Raw genomic sequence first — 23,066 nt, forward strand, 5'->3', positions numbered from 1 at the left:
GGCACAATGATTTGATCTGTTCTCTAGGCTTAATTAACAAAGGCCATTTGATGTTAGTGGACACCTGCCAAATACAATGATGTTAGTTCTGAAATAATTAATTCTGAGCTGCTCCTGACTAGCTAGTTCATAGGATCACTGCTAGGCAAAGACATAAAACCATTATGAAATATCCTTTTAGTTAGGTTATATAAAATTTAAGTTTGTGATTCTTCTCACTACAATTTTGTCTTTTCCAAACCTACAAAAATTTCCTGATCAATAACATGCTTGAACTTCTCAAATATTTTAATTTTATATACACCGAGATATACACATTTTTGTCTACTTTATCTAAAAGGTATACATTTTATTTTATTAGCTTTAATTTCCTGACAGTAATATTCCTATTTTTGTTTAAAATCAGACTCTGCAGAAACAGTATTTAGAAATAAAGTGAATTTAAGAGGGACATTATTACTTTTGATGTTATCTAAGATTATTGTCACACGTATTGATATAAATGGAGGATTGATGTAAGTTTGTATTTTTCTGGTAATATAGGAAGTCAAAATATGATCTATGTTATAGTCAGTAATATATCCCTGTAATTATGAATATTAGTACAGATGAAAATATTAAGTAATCTTTACATGGTTTTAAATATGAAAAGATTTTGGTTAAAATGATTATTTTCTAGAAATATTGGTTAACCTTCCAAGTTTTCCATAGCTTTAACTTCAGGCATTATAGTGACTTGCAACTAATTCACCTTGAAAATACGTGGACCATATATACGGCCATTGACAAGGGAAGTATTTATGTTGTGCTAGAAAAAAGTCTCTGCTATGAAAAAACACATTCGGGAAGGATGTCTTATATAGTTTTCTCTTGTACGTAATTATAATAAGGACATAGGGTAACTATACTTTACAAAAGAAGTACAAATAAAACTCTGATAAGGAAATGTAATAAATTAACATCTTAAACCTAATGCACTAAAATAAATGTTGCTTGTTGTTCCTGCTAATTGGAGGCATTCTAAAGCTGTTAAATCCTAATGTGTGTCTTTTTCCTGAACTTTCTTTAGAAAACATATCTTACCTCTAATTCTTCTATACATTTAATAGATTCTTGGGGAAAGTACTGATTTATATCTACACACCCTAATAGTATAGGTCTTTGGAAAGAAAATAATTATACACATTTAATAAATATTAATGAGTAGCATCAACGTTAAACATTTTGAAGAAGCAAAATTGTTATAAAACTATGACATTTTAGAGACATTGTGCTTTAGGTGTCCAGTACTTTATAAACCATTTCATTACTATATATCAACAGACCTATATAAGCAAACTAGAAAAGACTGATTTCCAATAGCAAAAATTATGAGCCCCATTTGAATTCTTTCTCTAAATAGTTTTAGCAATGAGTAAAGGAGTGCTGGTTGTAAATACAACTGTAATAAAATTTTAACTTTTTCTTATTGATGTTTAATGACAGTTGAGAGTAAGATTTGGGCAGGTGCTTGTGTATTAAGTACTTATTTTGTCAATGATATATCTGCAGCACTTACAAATCAGACTCCTTGTTTGAATTTTGTTTGGTTTTGTTTTACTACCACTATAATTCTGGCTGTTGCTTTATTGTTGTTATTATCATTTGTCAATATGTTAGATACATTTTAAAATATGTACCTCATTAGAGCACTAGATATTTTAGTAATAATGTGTTTTTTAGTCTTTTTGGTAATGTTTCATATTTATATTACGGTGAGGTGAAATTGTTTTTTAGCCATTTTATATGTGCTAACCCCTTTCTCTTCAGAGATATTCCCTAAAATTTAGTCAAATATTGATCTCTTCTAATATTATCAGAGTTCAGATGACATGCAGATTTTCTTCTCGCTTCTTATTCATTCTCCATTCTCTGTGAGTTGCCTTCAGATATATGGAGTATACTAGTATTACTACTCAAATATTTTCCATTTCTCAGTGGGGTTATAATCTTATTTTAGGAAATTGATAGCTCATATTTGTATTTCCTTGTGGACAGTAAATAAACAATCAAGAAGAAGAATATAACAATACCACTTTACCAAATATAAGGATTTCTTAAATATAATTTTAAAGAAAAATTTGTGTTCCTACTTTTCTTTCCTCTTTCCACATCTAAATTCTATTGGTTTATGGTCAACATTAACACATCTATTTCTTAATGCAGATGATTGCACTAAGGTTTCTGGATGAGTTCTTTTTATTCTCCCATGTGTTTTCCAGAATCTCAGATTTTTCCATAAAATGTATCTTTGGTTAACTGATGAGGAAAATGCTACAGCACAGAAAATCTCTTAAATAAAATAAAACATATATAGAAAAACATGAAGTAAGTGAAGATAAAAGAATGTCAGTAAGTTTGAGGTGTCAAGACTGTGAGAGCATTAAATATATATACATACAAATATCTATACCTATCTATCTATCTATCTATCTATCTATCTATGGGGGGGGTGGGAGGAAGAGAGTAAGGAAGGGAAGGAAAGAGGGAGAAGGGATATGGAGAAAACAAATATAAATGTTAATTTGTAATTTTTGGTATAAAAATCTAACTGACAGATGATGAAGTATTCCCTGTGTCTCCAAGTGGCACAGACAAAATAAATATGACAGTTTGGAGTCCACTAAAGTGTTTTCTTGTAAACATATATTATGATCATTAGGATTATTGTTTGGGGAATGTATAAATAAATACATTAATTTCAAAGCTTTTTTCTTTGAAGCCTCAGCTTCATTGTGGTTGTTTCAGTAATGACTAAATGATCCTGAGAAGGCAACATCTTTAGGTGAATCCACAATTCCCAAGAAAGTCTGAGTAGCGTCACCCTTAAGACACGTATGGGCATAGAGCCTGATATCATAAAAAGATCTTTAAAAGCCCTGGTCCTTATGCTGGATTTTGTCTGTAGATGCATTTTTGCCTGATACAGTGTTTTTCAGTTAATTTCAACTAATTCAATTTATTTCTGATTGTAAACAATTAAAAGATTTTACCTAGAAGATTCATTATCAACTTCTGCTGAAAAATCAGAAGCTTGGGCAAGACTGGACCCACATTCCACAAGGCAGCTGTGTCCTGGCTCTGAGCATCACCTTCTGGTGTCCCAGGTGCTCCCCACTTGACCCTGGGCTGCATGGCCTCTGCACTCATCTAAGTCATCTGCCTGGCACCTCTAGGCATTGGTGTTTCAACCCCAAGTTTAAAATCTATTAAATTCCCCTCCAGACCACTTCAAAAGAAGAAGATGTTGAAAGCAGAGGAGGAGAACCCTGTTTGTATTATTCGAAGAGACTCACCATCCAGTCGTGTGGCCACTTCCTACTGACTTTGTTCCAAAATAAAATGAACAGTACACCCTCTGAGGCTTTGATGTAGCTATTTCATTATTTAGAAAGAGAGGGCTCTGAATAGAACCAAACAGAATTAGAGAATTAAAGGAAGTGTGTGGCACTAAACAAGGATGAAACATTGAGACCTACCAGGAATTTGTTTGAGACAAATTAAAAGCAAAGAAGTAAACGGTTTAAGTAAGAAAAAGTTAATTGAATTCCCACACTGTTTTCAATCGCTGTCACTCAATTTATTATTAGCCTTAGCAGGGAGGAAATACGTAACAAGCTGTTATTATCCTGAGAGCAGCCCTTCAACACTGTCCATGTTTTTCATTCTTGACAGCACTTTATTTGGTTTGGTTTAAGTCAGAAGTTATCACAAGGTGTTCTTCTTTCCCAGACGTGTGGAAGTTTGGGAAAGAAAAAGAGAATAAAACGAGAGAAAAAGAAGTGACTGCATACATATGCATAGGCGTGTGTATTTTTAGGCTGAGAAAACCTTTCATGACCTGAATATTAGAATCCAATCATAATTTCCTTATCTGTCTGATCATTCTTGGCTTCCATTGTTGCTCCTGCCTGTGCTATTGGTATTTTAAGAAGTAATGCATTTTCTATTTGTTTTGCTATTTGCCTGATTGTTTTTCTTATTTCCCTCCATTCTACCTTCTCTTGCTCTTGATCTTTTATCTTCTTGCCTCTACCTCTCACCTCTCAGTCTGAATGATTGTGTTAGGTCACCCACTGGGCAGGTACTTAAAAAAAAAAAAAAAAGATAGTTCAGAAAGTACATTCCTGGAGGCATCAAATTAATGAGTATCTCAAGGTCTGTGATATGGAAGGAGGGAAAGGAAAATGAATGAAATTAGAAATATGAAGCACTGATTATTGGTGGCCTTAAGCATCAGTCCAAACATGAGTGTGTGCACGTGTACACACACACACACACACACACACACACATATACACAGATTCACAGGTTAATAGACCAGAGGAATGAAATGATGATTAGGGATTGATTCCAGAAACCACTGTAGACCCCTTTAGATTTTAATCTTTTTTTTAACAAAAGGCATTTTTTTCATCATGCTACAGAGAGATGACTATAGAAAGAAAAGAAAGTAATGCATTTTATATCTCCAAAGACCTTTTTTCTGGTGAAAATGATGCTTTAGGTATTGTTTAAGAAATTGATGTCCTACATCAGCTACAAGTTATATTATTTGTATATGTTTTTGATTATTCATGCTCATTTGCCAAAAATACTTTAGTTGTTCTTTTCCTCTCTGGTGTGAAGTATTATTCTTGTTTTTTACAAATATACACGGAATTCTCATGTGAACTTGTGGGAATATGGACATATGTTCAGCTATGGCACTTTGAAACATGCTGCAATATCCGGGGTAATGATCAAAATATTTAATGGCCACTAAGGCATGGGCACCAACCAATTAGAGTAGACATTGGCTAGAATAATGTAAGTAAGAGTAGCTGTGCTACTGATGCCCTGAAGTGCGTTAGCTTTGTGTATAATGGATAGAGGACCTCGTGGGATTAGTTGCTAACTAGGACGTTGGGGTTAGTAAAATTTATTCTAATTCAATATTTGGGTAAGATGCTTTCAACTGGAATGATGTCCCCTTCTTGATTACATATGATATATAGCTCTTCCAAATTGTCTATTGCATGGATTACATGACTAATACGAGAATTATAGATGACCTCTGTTAAGTTCCTATATATGTGATAATAAGTGTATTCTATACACTTTTCAACTTGTGTAGTAATTTAGCTCCATCTCACTAGGGACAATATTAAATTTATATTGTGTCTATTGTATTAACTCATATTAAGGTCATTTAGAGATTAGAAAGAATTGTTAGTTTTGTAAATTCTTTTTTTTTTTTTTTTTTTTTTTACATCTTTTTAAAATGTGGGTTGGTAAGAAAAAAATACTAATGATTCTGCTTGCCTGTAGGTTTTGTTAATGGAGTAAACGTGGGATTTTATAAACCTAATTGGAAATAATTTTAAAAGTAAACTGTAGCATTAGAGAATAAGTTCCCACTCAGTTGTAAAAGAGCAATAGCTTTTATGTATTTAACACTTGGTGTGATTTAGGCAATATTTATCCCAAGTGCTGTATATGAATCATCACATTTATTACTTACAATGATATTATAAAGTAAATATTATTCTTAAAGTTGAATTCAGAGACTGATACATTCTACATTTGCTAATTCCACATCTTGCATATATATTAAACCACTCAGGGACAAGCACAGTATTTATAACATTGTTCTTGTCCCTTAAAGGAGGAAAAATGGGCTTTATATTGACAGGCTAACTTGGACACTGTAAGGAACCTAGCTCTCCATTAAGCTAATAAGTGCAGACACTGAATGAAAAGTTTAAACAGTTAATGAAAGAACTTCTGAATATTTCTGGTGATGGTGAGCTCATTCCTTTATCTCCCTGATTTTAGTGCCAGGGCAGCCACTAAACTTCAAGGCAGAACCTGAATCTGAAACAAGTATTTTGCTCTCTTGGACGCCTCCACGTTCAGACACCATCGCCAACTATGAACTGGTCTACAAAGATGGGGAGCATGGAAAGGAGGTAGGACTGTGCTTTTCGCCTTGTTGTCATTCTCTACACCCAAGCACTGCTCTCATTTTGTTTACTTGCCCAAGTTCTGTTAAAAGGTCAGGTATCTACAGAGGACCTTGGTGGAAGAGATTTATTCATCAAAAGGGAAGCTAGACCAAAATAACCAGAAAGAGTATTTGGAGACTTGATGGGGTTAGGACAAAAGAAACAAAAAATAGCTATGGTCCATACTGGAAATTTCTTTTTTTAATTCAGGTTTCTAAGTTACTTATGGAAGTATTTGCTTGTGAAAGAATATACTCCTTGAGATTTGGGGATTTTCTTTCTTTGTCTTCTGCATTAAAATGCTTAAGTCACTGTTAAAACATGACTAAGTGAGCTCCAAGGCTTTGGGTAGATGAATTTGTCTAAACTGCTTTCAGAGAAAGATGCCCCATAGCAAATGTTTGTTTGTATGCCAATGATTATTTGATATGAATGTGAAAATACATATATATATATATACATATATATACATACATACATATATATATGTGTATATATATATATATATATATATATATATATAGTTTGAGTATGTTACACAAAATAACAGACTGTGGAAGGCTAGAAATTATTAATAGTTACTGAAAAGAGAATAAAAATCAAAATAACTAACACATACATTAACAGGCACTATAATAATGGTTTCACACATATTAAGTCAATCCTTACAGTAGTGCTTTGAGTCAGCCTCTATTATTAAGCTATTTCACATATTATAACAAAATGGAGACATGGAAAAAATTAAATGATTTGCCCAAAGCCTCATACTACTGAATGGTAGAGCTGGAATTTGAATCTAGACAATTTCCAGAATCTGTGTTCTTAACCATTAGGATATACTGGCCCTTGGGTATATTTTGAATAGATTATATAAATCAGTATTAAGATACATCTAATATTTTCAGAAAGGGATAGTAATAAATATGTTTCTTTTGTTATCATAAAACCCATTAAGGGGAACATTAGGACAAAAAAGTTGGGAGAACTATATTTGAAAACTCAATCCACCAAGACATTTTGTTATACCTCTTAGCATTCTTTATCTTAAAAATATCTTCACATTGCAAAACAGCCCCTAAGTTCTTAAAAAGAATACCTTTCTTAAACACTCACATACTAAATGAACTATTACCAATTAACTTGTGGCTCATCATTTTGAATGCTATAATACATTAATATGCTACCGTAAACTTCTATTTTATTACATCTCTTTGAAGTGAGCAGAATCTCCAAAGACCAGGTTCTAAAAGCAATGCTTTTAGATTTAGCTAACAAAGCTGATACAAATTAATCACTCAAAAAGTTCTAGAACTGAAGTGCTGATATAACGTAAAGTACTCATGTTACAACTGTTGGTGTTTGTAATAAGACATAAATTAGCATTAAATTATTTTAAATACTTACCATTACCCAACTAAAAAAACAAATAAAATAAAAACAGTTAAGAGAGTGGCAGTCCTTTGGAAACGCTATGGATACTTGACTATTGGCATACCTACTCTGCTTTACAATTGTTTATTTAGGAAATTCCTTTTTTTCGTGTGATTTGGTAAATCTAAAATTTCTGAAAATTTTATATTTGCAAGCCAGAACACCCTAGGGGTGTTTTCTCTAGTTTTTATATCTGAATTGCCCTTGACTGATTTCTGTTTGTGTGAACAGCAAATGCTATTCCATAAAAAGCCTTATAAGATTATCGATGCCATTACTAGACTACATAATAGGATGCATTTGAAGGTTTACTACAGGCTCATGTTCAATCTGAGATTGACTACCTGTAGATAGCTATATCTTTGCTAAAACGCAAAGGCAGATTTCAAGCATGAAAATAAGTTACAACATTCAATTAAAAAGACCTTATTTAGGGGCTTCCCTGGTGGTGCAGTGGTTGAGAATTTGCCTGCTAATGCAGGGGACACGGGTTCGAGCCCTAGTCTGGGAGGATCCCACATGCCACGGAGCAACTAGGCCCGTGAGCCACAACTACCGAGCCTGCGCGTCTGGAGCTTGTGCTCCGCAACAAGAGAGGCCGCAATAGTGAGAGGCCTGCACCCCGCTATGAAGAGTGGACCCCACTTGCCACAACTAGAGAAAGCCCTCGCACAGAAACGAAGACCCAAAACAGCAAAAATAAATTAATTAATTAATAAACTCCTACCCCCAACATCTTCTAAAAAAAAAACAAACCTTATTTCAAAAGCACTTTATGATGTTAAGTTATAGAAGAGTTTGTGATTTCTTTTTTCTAGCTGTGGTGGGCCTCTCACTCCCTCTTATCTGATGCATTTGGAAAACTGTGTCATCGTTAGATCCCTGACTTCCTTTTTTCCAGCTGTCTCATTTGTTGTAGAAACTTGCCTTTTAAACTGGTATCTTCATTATGTACTTCCCCTAGTAGAGTCCTTGATACTCACTGTTGATTCTGTTTGTGATATTTTGATGACATTATAACCTTGATGACAGAAATCTGATGTTCTGGGCAGTGTGATAAAAATATATGCACAAATCTTAACGAAGATGACCAAGGTCCCTTGTCACTTATCCACAGCAACGGATTACCATTGAGCCAGGGACATCTTATAGACTGCAAGGGCTGAGACCAAACAGCTTGTACTACTTCCGTCTGGCTGCACGCTCTCCCCAAGGCCTGGGTGCTTCCACAGCTGAAATATCAGCCAGAACCATGCAGTCAAGTAGGTGTCTCTCTTTGCTTACTTTCTGCTCTTTTCTTCACTAGCAGGCGTTGCCAGCTTTTATCCCCACCAACAACAAACCTGCTAATTAATATTTAATAGTTGGTAGTCTCTGTACTAGCAAGTGTCCAATTCTGGGGATCAGAGCACCATGACCTTGGTTTTCAGACTGGGTCCAAATGACAGATCCCATTCTCCCACTTCCAAAACTGAAAGACATTCAGAGAAGTTAGAAAACCTACTTGAGAAAAATGGGTAAAGGAGTTGGATCAGGCCCCATTTAATGAATTATAAAGCTGTAAAGCAAAATTCAGATTGAGAACGCTGCAGAATAATCAGAGGAAGGCTTAGCAAACTAAAGAGACAGCAAAAGACCAAACTTATCTTTTTTAAGCACACAGGTTTTAACGTTGCTGATGACCAAGTCTTCATGTCACGTATTTTTTCCTAGTTTGTTGTTAACTTTGCAAGTAGTTCATGTGGAAATTTGGAACATTCACAGAAAATCTGTATTTGTACAAATTTAGGAACAATGGAATAATCACAAGTATATTTGCAATCCTATATTGTATTTTGTTTCCTCAGGTTCAAATTCTTTTGGGGACTGTTACTCTGAAGCATAGTTGTGTTTATCACAATGGAGTTCATTGTGTCTAGGGAAGATTGTTTTGCATAAAGTATTATAAGGCAGGTTGTTTTTGATGGAAAGCTTATAATACTATTGTTTGCTCTTTATTAATAAGTTTCTATAATTAGTCTATTAACCATTTACCTTGAATTGAACAGTTTTATGGACTTATTTCCTTAGATTTTAAAAATATTTTACATTTTATATGTGATTTAAAAAATGTTTATGTCATTTTTATCTAGTGACATACATATGTATAAAATGAATACATTGAATTTTATAAAGAGAATGCTCTACTGACCTGATTTTTAGACCTATCAGCAAACATGAAATTTATATTTTTTTAGAAGATGAATTTCCTTTCATATAAGCAAGTCTTCCATCATTTCATTTTCTATAGATACTTGAAATCTTTCAGGGGTTTTGATGATAAAATTCATATTTTTCCTCAACACATGATTATTCATATGAAAAGCATTAGGATTCTGTTGCTTAATCCCTTACTGATTATAGCTTATTCCCATAAAATTTCCTTTTTAAAAACTGAAGCATGTAAATCAATGCAGTATTGTATGTCTCCTTTGAATTCCAGGCAGGCTAATAAGTAATATTGCAGAAGATAATTCTTAAAATCAGATGCTTAATTAAAAGAAATGTGACATGCTTTAATATTATATTTTGCATGGTTTACAAACTTGACTGCTTCACATACACACACATATATATTCATATATACATACTTACATACAAAGAGACAGAATGAACTTTTTATAGACACATCAAAAGCTTATCCACTCTTTATTTTATTAAGGTTTCAAGTGGTGTTACATATACTTTCACAGAATAGGAGGTCTGAAGGTAGGAATGTAGTGAAAACCAAATCAGTTTTTTAAAAAGAATTACAAATGAGTCTTTGCTGTTACATGAACTCAATTTATTATGAATGATAATGCATATAAAATAGTTTCATAATTTGAAATATAAGAACCTTTGGTCAGAATCAATAAAAATGATGTTCTTGTGATTCTGCAAACCTTATACCAAATTTATAAGGCTGTTTTACGAGGATTTCCTTTTTGTCTGTACAACAATCTTTTCATTTTGATTGCCTGTAATGAAGAACACAAGACATGTAAATTAAGAAAGACTGATGATTGTCTAAATAATCAGATACACCTGACACTACATAATATTAAGGCTCACAAAGTGTAAAGAAATACCCAAATTACATGTTCAAATACAAAAAATTATAAATGATTTACTCATTCTACCATATATATTGCCTTATATCAAAAAAAATATGCAAACATATATACATATATCATCCCAATTCTTTGTTCTTCTTTAGGAATATATATTATTAACTTTAAAAATAATTTATGATAACAGTCACATTGCTCTTTATTGCTTTTTTTTCAAATAATGATATGTTTGATTTATTTGATGGAAAATAATTGCTCAGAAGGTGACTAGTTTATTTTAGAATGGGCAGGAAGAAAGTTTACCTTTTAACTCTTATGTAAATCCTACTTTATATGAATAATTATGTACAAAATGAAAAGAGCTATGTACAAAATGATAGATAAGTCATATCTTTTCCAGATGGTTCTCAGGATTTTTTTTAAACAGTTCTTTTTAATGGCTATGTTATTGACATTTTGTAAGGGATAGATGATTTTTATTGATTTTACCAAAATTTGCTGGTGGGATCTAATTCTTCACTAGCAATGGTGTATCAAGAAGAGTTATAATTTTAAAAAAGCTGGAAGCTGACATAGGGTAAGTACAAGTTACAGTCAGAATCAACCAGCCTGACATTACCCTCGGGTAGGTAAATCCTGGACTATTCATTTTCATCCTTTATCGTTCTGCATGCTCACTGTATATGGGCTATGATCAATGTTAGGTTAACACTTGTCGTTAAAACTGGTCAGAAGACTCCATTTTTCAGATAGTCAGAGGGAACCCTTTTATGTTTGTTGGGCTTTTATTTATCTCCCTGTTTAAAAAATTGGAATTGGTGGAAGGGCATCCGACAGTTATTGCCACTTTTCACACTTAAGAACCTTTTCACAAATGAATACTTTGTAGGAATTGCCCTCATTTTAGAATGCAGTAGTGAAAGCTTGAAATGGCATCTCTTAAACATCATCAGACTCTCATGTAATAAATCTTGTACTGTTTGCAGCTTTTTTGAAGTTCGATAGTCTGTATAATAGGGCTGGGGAATACTGAGGGATTGTTTTAGAAGAAGAATTTAAATTGCAGGTAGGTAATTTGATTTGAGGCTCTGTTATCTTAAGGTTTCATTTTCACATATTCCCCCCACCCATTATTTAACAATTATTTTTGGTCATTTATTCATTTTTTGGTTTATTCATATTACTAAGCCAAGGTACATAAATTTATCTTTAAAAATTTACTTTAAGTTTCAAAGCCTTATTTTTGTTTTGTTGCCCTATTGTTCATTTATTTATTTTTGCCTTTTCTTTTGTTTTATCATTTTTTTTTCCAACCACTCCTGTCCTTTCACTCAAACCCTCCTTTAACTCACTACCAAAATAAGAGCCGTCAGCTCCTCCTCAAGACATTAGTTGCACCAGCCCAAGTTCCACTAGTATTTTGGTAAGTTGGCAACCTCCACCAGTGGAAAAACAGAATGGCATTATTACTGAATACTCCATCAAGTATACCGCAGTGGATGGAGAAGATGACAAACCTCATGAGATTTTGGGAATTCCTTCGGACACTACCAAATACCTTTTGGAACAGCTGGAAAAATGGACTGAGTACCGGATCACTGTGACAGCCCACACAGATGTCGGCCCTGGCCCTGAGAGCTTGTCCGTGTTGATTCGAACCGATGAAGATGGTATGTTGCCTCTGCTACGTCAGTTTGCACCCTTCTGCCACAGTCTTGGTCTGCTGTCTTTTGATAGGCTAACAGTAACGCATTTTTCTCTGCTCATCTTTTTTACCCAGCATCACTGTAACTTCAGTGGTTTTTGCCAGAGACCTATCTTTGCTACGGCCTGGGCATTTTTTTTTTTTTTTTTAACTTTTTAAATCTCAACACAGTAATTTGCTTCCTTTTAAAAGAACAGTTTGCTCCTATGACCTTGCAATCCAGGCCCTTCTCTGTACCTCCATCTAAAGTCTTCTGCATATTTCTTGGTTTTTGTAGTCACTTCTTTTACATTTTGAAGTTAACTTTTCAAAAGTGCCTTCTTATCTTCTTGTTGCCTTTTTGTCTTGCACATTTCAGAGACACTGATGCTCGACATTCAGTTTTTGGTATCTGTTGTATGGAATACCTTTGATATGAGAAAAAAATAAAGAAGAAAATCCATATAACCAAGAATCTTTTTTATTCTGCTAAAAAGAAACCTTGAAAACACACACACACACACACACAACAATCAACAACCAGTTTTTGTTATTATTTCAATGCTGTACTTCTTTGTGCTTTAATGCTTTGAACCTCAAAGCATCTTCCTTGGCTTTTGTACATTTTTTACATGTTTTTCTATTTCTCTGATACTCTTTTTTTCTTCCATTTTTTTTTTTTTTTGGCATCGGTCATGTTTTTTGATCTTTTCTTAAAAGGTAGAGCAGATTGGTTGAGCATTTTCCTTGGTTGAAAATGTTTGTATTCCACAAAGGAAACATAGTGGGTCTGCCTTTTTTTTTTCTTTCTTTTTTTTTTTTTTTTTAAACCTAAGTAAAGAAAATGCTCTGACTGGGTGGGACAGGTGCCTATAATTTTCTTTTATCCAATGATGTTGTTCCAGTTCCTAGTGGTCCTCCTCGCAAAGTCGAGGTAGAGGCTGTCAACTCAACATCTGTTAAAGTCTCATGGCGCTCACCTGTGCCCAATAAACAGCATGGCCAGATAAGAGGATACCAGGTGCATTATGTGAGGATGGAAAATGGTGAACCCAAGGGCCAGCCCATGCTGAAGGATGTCATGCTGGCTGATGCACAGGTAAGCCTCTGAATTTGCATATGTGTCTTTTTATAGGATACATTTATTTTACTCTGTACCTTAAAATGGACCCCATTTTAATTTTTTTGGCGTGTTAAAACTCCTATACAAAATTCTAGCTTTTTTTAAAAATTGAATTACGGTTGATTTACAGTGTTGTTTATTTCTGCTGTACAGCGAATGATTCAGTAATACGTATATACATTCATTTTTATATTCTTTTCAATTATGGTTTATGACAGGATATTAAATATAGTTCCCTGTGCTATATAGTAGGACCTTGTTGTTTATCCATTCTCTGTATAATGGTTTGCATCTGCTAATCCCAAACTCCCACTCTATCCTTCCCCCACTCCACCTCCCCCTTGGCAACTACGAGTGTATTCTCTATGTCTGTAGTCTGTTTCGTAGATAAGTTCACAAAATTCTAGCTTTCAAAACACATGATCCATATTTACCTTCTCAATCAGAGTTGACTTCAAGTGAGGAAGTGAATTGAAATGACACATCTGATTAAAAACATGTAACTGTTTTCTTAAAATACAGATGTACGGCTCTACAGCTCTATCTGAGTTTGCCTTTCTGACTTCAAAAAAATTGGTTGACTTAATTAAATCAAAGGGAAGAATTTCAAACAGCAATTTTGCTGATAAATCTACTTTCTGCTGTGCTAAGTTGATCTAATTTCTAAATGTATGATTTCTTCCACTGAAGAACAGGCATTCTTATTCAAGGAAAGGTATCCAGATAGTATTTTATTTAGTACTTCTTTGCCAAATCACATATCTAATGAAAATAATTGTTTCATTTCCCAGAAAATGAAGATAATGACAATGATAAAAATTAGAGTTTCTCAGGGTATTGATGAGATCCCCTATGCTGAGCCAAATTAAGAAAACTAGTAAGAGTAGTTGAGAATGTGAGAAATTCTATCAACCCCAAGGCAGTGATTTACAACCATGTAGTCAGAATTTGGTTTTGTAATATGCTGTTTAAAACAGACATTAATTTTTTTTTCAGTTTTTAAAAATAAATTAGAAGTGATTCAAAGACAGTACCATAATAAATCTACCTGTACATATTTTTCTGAAAGGGAGAGGAAGATTTCAGTTAAGAACTGCCCTACTGGAGATTATACATAACCCATGGACTAGCTTACCTATGCTTGTTCCAATAGCGATGCTGTATTAGGAATAGGGGAGTGCTTTGCTTATCCAGCAGATTGGTAGCTGGGCATGGAAATGGATGGGATTAGTGAAAATTTGAAGGTATTTCTATTGAAAATTCCTTCCTTTGTATGAAAGTGGGGAAGATTATGAACAAAGTTGAAAACTGCTGTGCCAGATTGCCAAATTTTGCCTTCTTTTCTCTGTGAAGATAACGGCTATAAAGGGTCCTGATTTTTTACCCCGAAGTCTTTACTTTGTACTTACTCCAAAGTCTTAATATAATCAACTCACAAAGGTACTCATGTTTGCTTCAGTTTTGAAACATTCTAACTAAAGGGGTCTGGCTTAGTGACTAATTTATCTTCTTCAAATCTAGTTGTATGGTTTTGGTTTGAAGGCCATTTCTATAAATTTAGTTGGAAATTCATAGTGTCCCTTGAGACTCTGGAAAAGGACCATTGACTTGCTTTTTTGTAAATCGTTATTTTGTACTGCCCATAAAATGGAAAGTTCTTATAGTATAAAATTAATAAGGCCCTAACTGCTTACGTTTTATTTGGTGCATCTGCAATTATGAGGAATAAAATGATACGACCATCATGCTTCGATGTCCTTCTTCAGTTCATAGATAATCTTACATTATAGAACTGTAGTTCTGTTGCTGTTTTCATTGGGAATATAGTAGTTAGTGAAATTATATGATACAAAATGCCTTAAATATCAACTCAATCTTTTTTTTTTTTTCTCCTCTTCTACTTTGGCTTTTCTTTATTATTTTGCTGATTTTCTTTGTGGTGTTGTTTTGGTTTTTGGTTTGTTTGGTGTTTGCTCATTTCATGTTCTCTTTAACTATTCATTGAATTTTTTTTGCACCTTACAGGACTTCACTGAGACTGTACATTTTCAACATTAATAAAAGATATTCATCTAAATAGTGACTTGAATTGTGTAACCTAGATAGAAATCAAAATAAATGTCACAAGGTAGTGTGTGTCAGCTTTTTGCTATGCCTTATTGATTCATTCCAATGAACCATGCATTAAAAAAAATTAGCCAGTTTTAGTGATAACAACATAGAACATATTTACTTTTAACTTCTCAATTAGGAATGAAGGTGGCAGCATAACACACATATACTCTTTGAAATTTTATTGTACACACCTCTTCAGTTGCTTATTTCTTCTGTTTTTTTAATCTAAGGAGGGCACCATTGCCTTTATCAGGCTACAAATTTCTCTTCATTTCTTTTTATTTTGTTTCCTTCCTCCCCAACCTTCTTAATCTCAATCAGTGGGAATTTGATGATACTACTGAACATGTGAGTAATTTTTGGCTGCTTTTTCAAAACAGAGTATAAATGGTTGTTTTTTCTTATACTCCTCTTTCATTTATTTGTACTATGTCATCACAATTTGCTTGGATGCATGACCTAACAAATTATTTTTTAAAGTACTTCCACTATGTGGTACACTTTTCATTTTGGTTTTTGTTCTGTGAAATTGCTGTGATGCTATTGATTGCATAAGAAATATCAATGAGTTCATGTTTTTTGGTGGCTGCTACTAACTCTGCCTTGTGACACAGTTGAGGAGGCATGCTTTAAGTGGAGGTATCACAGACAAGAGATGTTAAGTTTGTTCTGGGCTGCTCATAAATCCTGCTCCAGAGTTACATATTCAGTGCATAACATGACCTAGGTATGGCACTAATTAACTCTATCAAGAAATGGCAATTTTCTGTTGTACCCATACAAATTTGAGTGAAATTGCATGAGTCATGCCAGGAAGCAGAAAGTATCTTACTGGGGCTTCCCTGGTGGCGCAGTGGTTGAGAATCCGCCTGCCGATGCAGGAGACACGGGTTCGTGCCCTGGTCCGGGAAGATCCCACATGCCGCGGAGCAACTAAGCCCGTGAGCCATGGCCGCTGAGCCTGTGCGTCTGGAGCCTGTGCTCCGCAATGGGAGAGGCCACAACAGTGAGAGGCCCGCATACCGCAAAAAAAAAAAAAAAAAAAAAAAAAAAAAAAAAAAAAAAAGAAAGTATCTTACTGAGTGAAGAATTTTTTAAAACAATATTTTAGTGAATGGACTGTGTTTTTTATTGAGAGTTTATTATGTATAAGGTACTGTGGAGGACATAAGACGTGACACCTGCCTTCTAAGTGCTTACAGTCCAGGTGCCTAGGAAGGATATAAAGTTCAGAACATTTCCATAAAATACAACAAAAGCGATGACCTCAAGCAATGTATAATTAATTAATATTTGAATGGCAATATCAGTAAGAGCTGTGAGTTCAGAGACAGTGGACCAGGATGGTAGAAGTCCTGAAACTTATTTGAGAACTTAACTGATGAGTAGGGATTGAAGAAGTAAAAGTGTCTGTCTGTGTATGTTGGTGAGTTGGAGGCGGGAATGTACTTTTAAAGGTCAGCACAGCAGAAGCAGTCAGTCAAGAGTGTGATAATAGTCAGGTGACAGTGAGCTTGGCAATTTGACAGGACTGAAGGATTCAACTTAGTAAATTAATACTAAATACTACTAAGAGATTAAATTTTAATATAATGTTAGAAAAACCTAAAGTGTCAAGCTAAAGAGCTGGCCTTTAACTCTTCAGTCCTGGAGAGATATAAAAAATTATTAAAAGGAGCAAAAAGATAAAGGCTGGTAGGAGGTATTCTTTTGTTTAGTAATTTTTTTTTTTTTTTTTTTTTTTTTTTTTTGCCAAAACACAGGGCTCTTGTAGGGATTTTTGGTAAATATGATGGTCAAGCTATCACTTCTCATGAAATTGACAGTGTAGCAATGTTTTATAAACTTCTTTGACCATGACCTATAGTAAGAAATGCATTATATGCCATGACCAATTCAAGCATATGTTTAAAATAAAGGTATTACAAAATAATACCTTACCTTTAAATATATGCAAATTTTAATATTCAAGTATATTTCATTTGTTTAAAAAACACTGGTCTTGAATGGCTAAATTGATTTCATGACGTACTAAATGGGTCATTACCTGAAACTTAAAAATCAGTAACTTGATGGATAGATTAGAGGGAAAAAAAAATACAGTAGACAGGGAAACAGACTTCTTTCCCTAAGTCATGAAGTAATAAAACATTTTTTAAAAGTTGAGCATCAGAAATGAAAAAGGGACAGTTATGATCAATGTTTTAAAGGAAGAATGGACAAAAACATACTAACTAGCTAAGAATTTGAAGAAGAAAAAGGACCAAAGATCACTCATAAGTTTTGAAGATGCTCCACCATTCATTAAAATATGGAAGTAAGAAGGGGAGTCTGCTTCTGGGAATGACGTTTAAGCTTTAGTTAAGTTGAAGTGGAGGTAACACTTGATAGTCAAGGGAAAACGTCCAACAAATATTTACACTGTATTGGGCTGGCCAAAGTGTTCATTCGGGTTTTTCTGTGAAATCTTATGGAAAAACACGAACAGACATTTTGGCCAACCCAATACATGCCATTGGAGCCCTGGGGTAGAGGGCTAGAGATGAATTTAGGATATGGGCAGAAAAATTTCTTTAAGTTTTAGAGATGGATCCAGTTTTTTTTTAGGACTAGAGAGAAATGCAGCAGATGAGTGACTGTGACAGAACATCCGGGAATGCCAGCTTTTAGCAAGCAGGGGCAAGAAGTCAAGAAGGGGCAGATGGGCTAGGAGAACAAAAAGAGAGTGCGGAGCTGTGGCCCTGATATCAGTCACGCTACTCCAGACAGAGGGTGTGGAAACCGCTGAGTAAGTAAGTACGCCCACAGCTTAAAAGAAAATGTAAACTAAGAGACGATGTGATCCAGGCAGAGAGAGGGGTGTCCAGCTGAGATTAGAGCATGACAGAAGCCTCGAACATTTTGAGTGGCACTACTTACATTATCCTATCACAACCTGTATGAGAGGAAGGACATGTGTGGTTAACCCCGATTTTATGAATGAGAAATTTATATAAGGCTCAGGGTACATACATTGCTTGCCGCACGATTTGGTGATAGAACCAGGCCTCGCTTCTTTTTCCTCCTAGCCTGGCCTGCTTTCATCAGTAATTCTGTGATATCAGGGGAACCCTGGAAACAATAATGCTGGCATTCACCCATCATAATTTTGGGAATCGCCAGTGTACCATCATTTTAAATGCTGCTCTCCGGTGGTTCACTTGGTCTTTATATTCTCTTTAATGTTAGTGAAACCATTCCTGAAAATAAAATCTCTCTCTATTAAATCTATTTAATAGACTAAATAGATTTAGTCTATTCATCTGGCAGAGTAGTATTTCCAGTGGCTCTTCAGGATAGTATCTGAAATTCTTGAATTTCCACACTGGTGATACTCCTACACTTTCGAGAAAAGCTCATTGTCGAAAGCTGTCATCCCTGGGATCAGAGTCAACCAGTGAGTTCTGTGGTGCCCATTACAGCCTTGCACAGAAAACTCCCACTGTTCTTCACACAATCCAATCCATTCACTAAACTCTCACTTGCATTGTCTTTAGATGCTAAAGACAATGACATTCTATATTTTCTTAAATTTATCTGTATTCAATTTGAAAACATAGTTGTGCTAAAAATCTGAAAGTTGATTTTTTTTGTTTTTTGGGGTTTGTTTTTTTTTTTACTGTGCGTATATGTAGCACCAAGGAAAGTATCAGAACAAATTAATAGCCAGCACTCTATCTAAAGAGTCATGTAACTTCCAATTTAGAACAGTTCTGTGATTATCTTCTCTTATAGCCACCACAGCTTTGGGTCCTTACTAAGAGAAAACTAAGAGTTTTGATAAATAGTTTGTGATATTTAACATTTTCTAATGAACACATATTCGTGGTGTAGTAGAACAAGTCCTGGTAATGTGGTTTTATGGCCTGGCCTCCAAATCATTAGAAAATTCTCCTTAGTTTATAATGATTTTAGTCCATAGCCTATACAACTAACCAATAATATACTATTTGAGTCCTAAGAAACTTCTCTGGCTCTCTGGCTATCTAGGGCCAACAGATCAGCCATTTGGTAAAATATTTACATGGTGATAATACATACTGTTTGGCATCAGCCCCATCAGCAATCTGAGGGCCAGGCTACAGTGCAAGCACATGGAGAGCAGCTGGCATATCATAGCAGCTAGAGTATGGATTGCTCACTACAAGCCACACATTGTTTTTAAGTGTTTACCCAATATAGCTCATTTAATCTTTTAGTAGCCCTAGACGGTCCTAACATTGCAACTTTCACATGGGAAACTGAGGCACAGACGGGTTAAAGTCACTTGCCCTGAATCACCAAACTAGTAAATAAGGAAAGCCATGTTTAAATTCAAGAATTCAGGAGGTCTGACTCCAGGTTTTGTGGTTTTGACTACTACCCCTTAGAGCTGCCTCTTAGGATGGCTGAAGACCCCACTTCAGTGTCAGCATGAAGACAGGTCATCCACAGCATGAGCTTTAGGCATGAAACTTCCAGTGCTTGGCATGGCTGCAGGGAATGTTTACGCATGCACAGAAGGAAGGTCGCTGCCTTGATTGTTCCCCCAGGGCATTTGCAGTGTATGTTTTGAATCAACGTTATTCTCTTGTGTCATTTCAGGACATGATTATTTCTGGGCTACAGCCTGAAACTTCCTACTCCCTCACTGTCACAGCCTACACCACCAAAGGAGATGGAGCTCGCAGCAAACCCAAACTGGTGTCCACCACTGGGGCAGGTAACTGTATCTTGCACATATGTATCTTGAATATGTTCCCGGCAACAATAAGAGTAATTTTCCAAATGGTACAGGTGGTTTTGGTCAGGGGGAACAATGTACAATGGTCAACTTTAGTGATTTTTGATGTATAGTTCAGAGGGTAAAAATAACTGAATAACCTGCTTTACCTGGATTATTCAATCACTCATTCAACAAATATTATTTGAGCACCTACTATGTATCGGGCACTATTTCCAGTACTTTGATAGAACAATCAACAAAACAAAAAGACTCTGACCTCCTGAAATTTATTTTCTGACTAACATAATTAACTAGTGAATAAATGAGTTTTATAATAATAAAATGCCAGGAAGTGATAAATTATCAAAATAAAGGTGTGTGGGCATTAAGGATGGGGCAGTCCCTAAGGACTGTTTTAGAAAGAGTGATGGGGGATCTCTTAGGTGCAGGATATTTGAGCTGAGACTTGAAAGATGTGAAGGAGCAAGTCCCACGAGGGTCTGGAAGGCAGACCATCTAGGGAAGGAAATCATGTGACAGCTTCCCCCACCTCCCCGCCAGCAGCAAACCTGCTAGAAGAGCTGCCATCTTGAACTGGGTTGATGACTTAAAGTTTTATTTTTTGTCATTTTCTCCTCCTCACCCCTTGCCGTGGGGATTCTAAAGAGGACACATTGCACCAAAGATGGGAAACAGAAAAGAGAATGAAGAAAAGCAAAAAGACTAATACCAGATTGCTCCTTTCTGAAGAAAAAAGCTTCTTAATGCTATTTAGTCTCACTTTGGTTGGCCACATTAGGAAAACAGCATGTTGGAAGACCTGACATTGTAAAACCAATAAATTAAAAGATAATTACAGAAGGAATCTTCTTCAATCCCTTTATGTAGAAATCTCCCGTGGAACATTTAAGCTGTGATTTGATTTATTCCTCCTGAATCACTTCTCGCACAACTTTTTAGGAACACACCTCGATGTAAAGTCATAAAGTAAAGAACAGCTGTGATGCTGAGGGCCCTCCTGGGTGCTGTGCTCACGGCCAAATTTATCTAAATGTCATAAGATTTGCCTCGCTCATATCCCGCCACCTGGAACTGCCTCAAGCAGCAGGATTACAGATGGCAAAACTCCTTCAAGGCAAAATCTTCTGGGCCTTTTTTTTTTTAATACCATTGTATCAAGTTTATTCAGTACCCTGCATAGGCGATACGGTGCATGTTCAGTGGGGACATGCTGACTGTCTAGCTATGGAATCAGCCTCTATTGGAATGTAGACAACCGAGAGTAAACCCCTGAAATCGAACCCCAAAATGAAGAAAATACATTTCCTTTACCCATATTTATAACTGTGTCTTAATAAGCCTGAAATGTCTTACATGAAGCATCAAATTCCTATTGCCCGTAAGATGAGGAGGTCCTATAACGAGGACAAAAAAGTAGAGGATTTATCGCCAAGGGATGCGAATCCTACAACAAGGAATAATATGGCCTATTTTAATGTCACTAAGATTAGCTCATCACTTTTTAGTCACCATACAGAACATTATTTAGAATTGTGGGTCTTATATACAGAATTATTTTGCAATCTGCATTCACAATTTCAGATCTTTCTTAATCAATGGAGACTTGGGTATTGAGGAAATGCTTATAATTTAGATGTCTGCACATTTATTTTCCTGAGACCTCCCTACTGATCCTGGGTGGGAGATGGGAGAATCCAGATTTATAATCCTTCTCAGAGAAAAGCTCTAGTTTTCTTTGCTGCCAACCTATAGTAAAAAACCATTCAAAGTCATTATTGAACAGATTAATTTGCTTTGTTTTATATAGTATTACAAAACTCCCTTGTATTCATATAACTATGAAGAATTACTGAGTTTATCTCACAGATGTGAGCTCCTAATAACCACAATTATAAGGGCATTTAGTTATAGCTTCCATGGAGAATTCAGAAATTCTCGTGAAATTTTATTTCAATAGTAAAATTCCTGGTTTTAGGATATGTTTCTGTATAATACATTGTGAATCTGTGAACAATCATATCTTTGAAATAAAAATACAGGCCATAACTTTAGCAATCCATGTAGGATTCATGTAACCTGAGGGATGCTTTGGAATAAAATGTTGGCTTTTATGTTTCAACGATTATGAATTTTTGTAGTTTCTTCGTTAATACTCCCATTTCTCTGTATCATAATAATTGGTCTACTGCCTGAAATCTTGTGGTTTTAGGCATATTCTTTGGTTTGAAATGTTCTCTATATTTTTACATGAATTTCACTACTGTACTGAGGAGCTATGTTTAAGGATGAGAGAAAAGATGACAATGACATAGAGAATTTGGAAGTAACAGGCTTAGGTTCAATCAGTTATGATTGTTGCTACTTAGGTGCTAAGTTAAATTGAAGCTAAGTTTAGAGCCATTGGGACTGAGTGCCTTGGTTGATCTCCAACGATTGCTCTTACTAAGAAGAAGTAAAGGGCAGTACATGTGTACCATTTCTGAAGTCATGAGAGATTTTTATGAGGAAGAATACAGTAAGGAGATAAGAATAATCCAAAAGGCAAAAGGGAGAAGAGATTATATGTCATGACATAAGTTGGAGTTAGCTTATTTATTGTGCAGCTGGGCCTTCTTCTTCCAATAAGTTCACTAACACACTGCTAAAAATGACCTCCAACTCCCAGAGTAAGTATTTAAGACTCTTTCCTTTTGCCAATCCTCCAGCTCCTAGGCTGGAGTAAGCAGACCCACTGACCCTGCCACTGCATGGCCTTTAAAAGTGGTCCACACAATAACCGTAAGGCATTAGAACATTGTACCCAACTCCACATGCAGCATCATCTACTGGT

The 23,066-nt window shown here is 35.1% G+C and overlaps 1 protein-coding gene across 50 annotated transcripts in view; it reads left to right on the forward strand.

Annotated features, from left to right (window-relative positions):
• PTPRD (protein tyrosine phosphatase receptor type D) overlaps nucleotides 1-23,066 on the forward strand; it is a 2,126,684-nt gene that overhangs the window by 1,939,795 nt on the left and 163,823 nt on the right. For 24 of the 50 annotated variants that reach the window (XM_067041545.1, XM_067041546.1, XM_067041519.1 and 21 more), the window contains 6 exons: nucleotides 5,857-5,990; nucleotides 8,575-8,719; nucleotides 11,914-12,219; nucleotides 13,139-13,332; nucleotides 15,793-15,819; nucleotides 20,095-20,212. In XM_067041545.1, the coding sequence (XP_066897646.1) occupies nucleotides 5,857-5,990; nucleotides 8,575-8,719; nucleotides 11,914-12,219; nucleotides 13,139-13,332; nucleotides 15,793-15,819; nucleotides 20,095-20,212 (924 nt within the window). The remainder of the gene's footprint in view (nucleotides 1-5,856; nucleotides 5,991-8,574; nucleotides 8,720-11,913; nucleotides 12,220-13,138; nucleotides 13,333-15,792; nucleotides 15,820-20,094; nucleotides 20,213-23,066) is intronic. The other 26 variants (XM_067041547.1, XM_067041550.1, XM_067041548.1 and 23 more) reach the window with 4 other exon arrangements.

This window comes from Kogia breviceps, chromosome 8 (assembly GCF_026419965.1).
Source record: "Kogia breviceps isolate mKogBre1 chromosome 8, mKogBre1 haplotype 1, whole genome shotgun sequence".
NCBI classification, from domain to species: Eukaryota; Metazoa; Chordata; class Mammalia; order Artiodactyla; family Physeteridae; genus Kogia; species Kogia breviceps.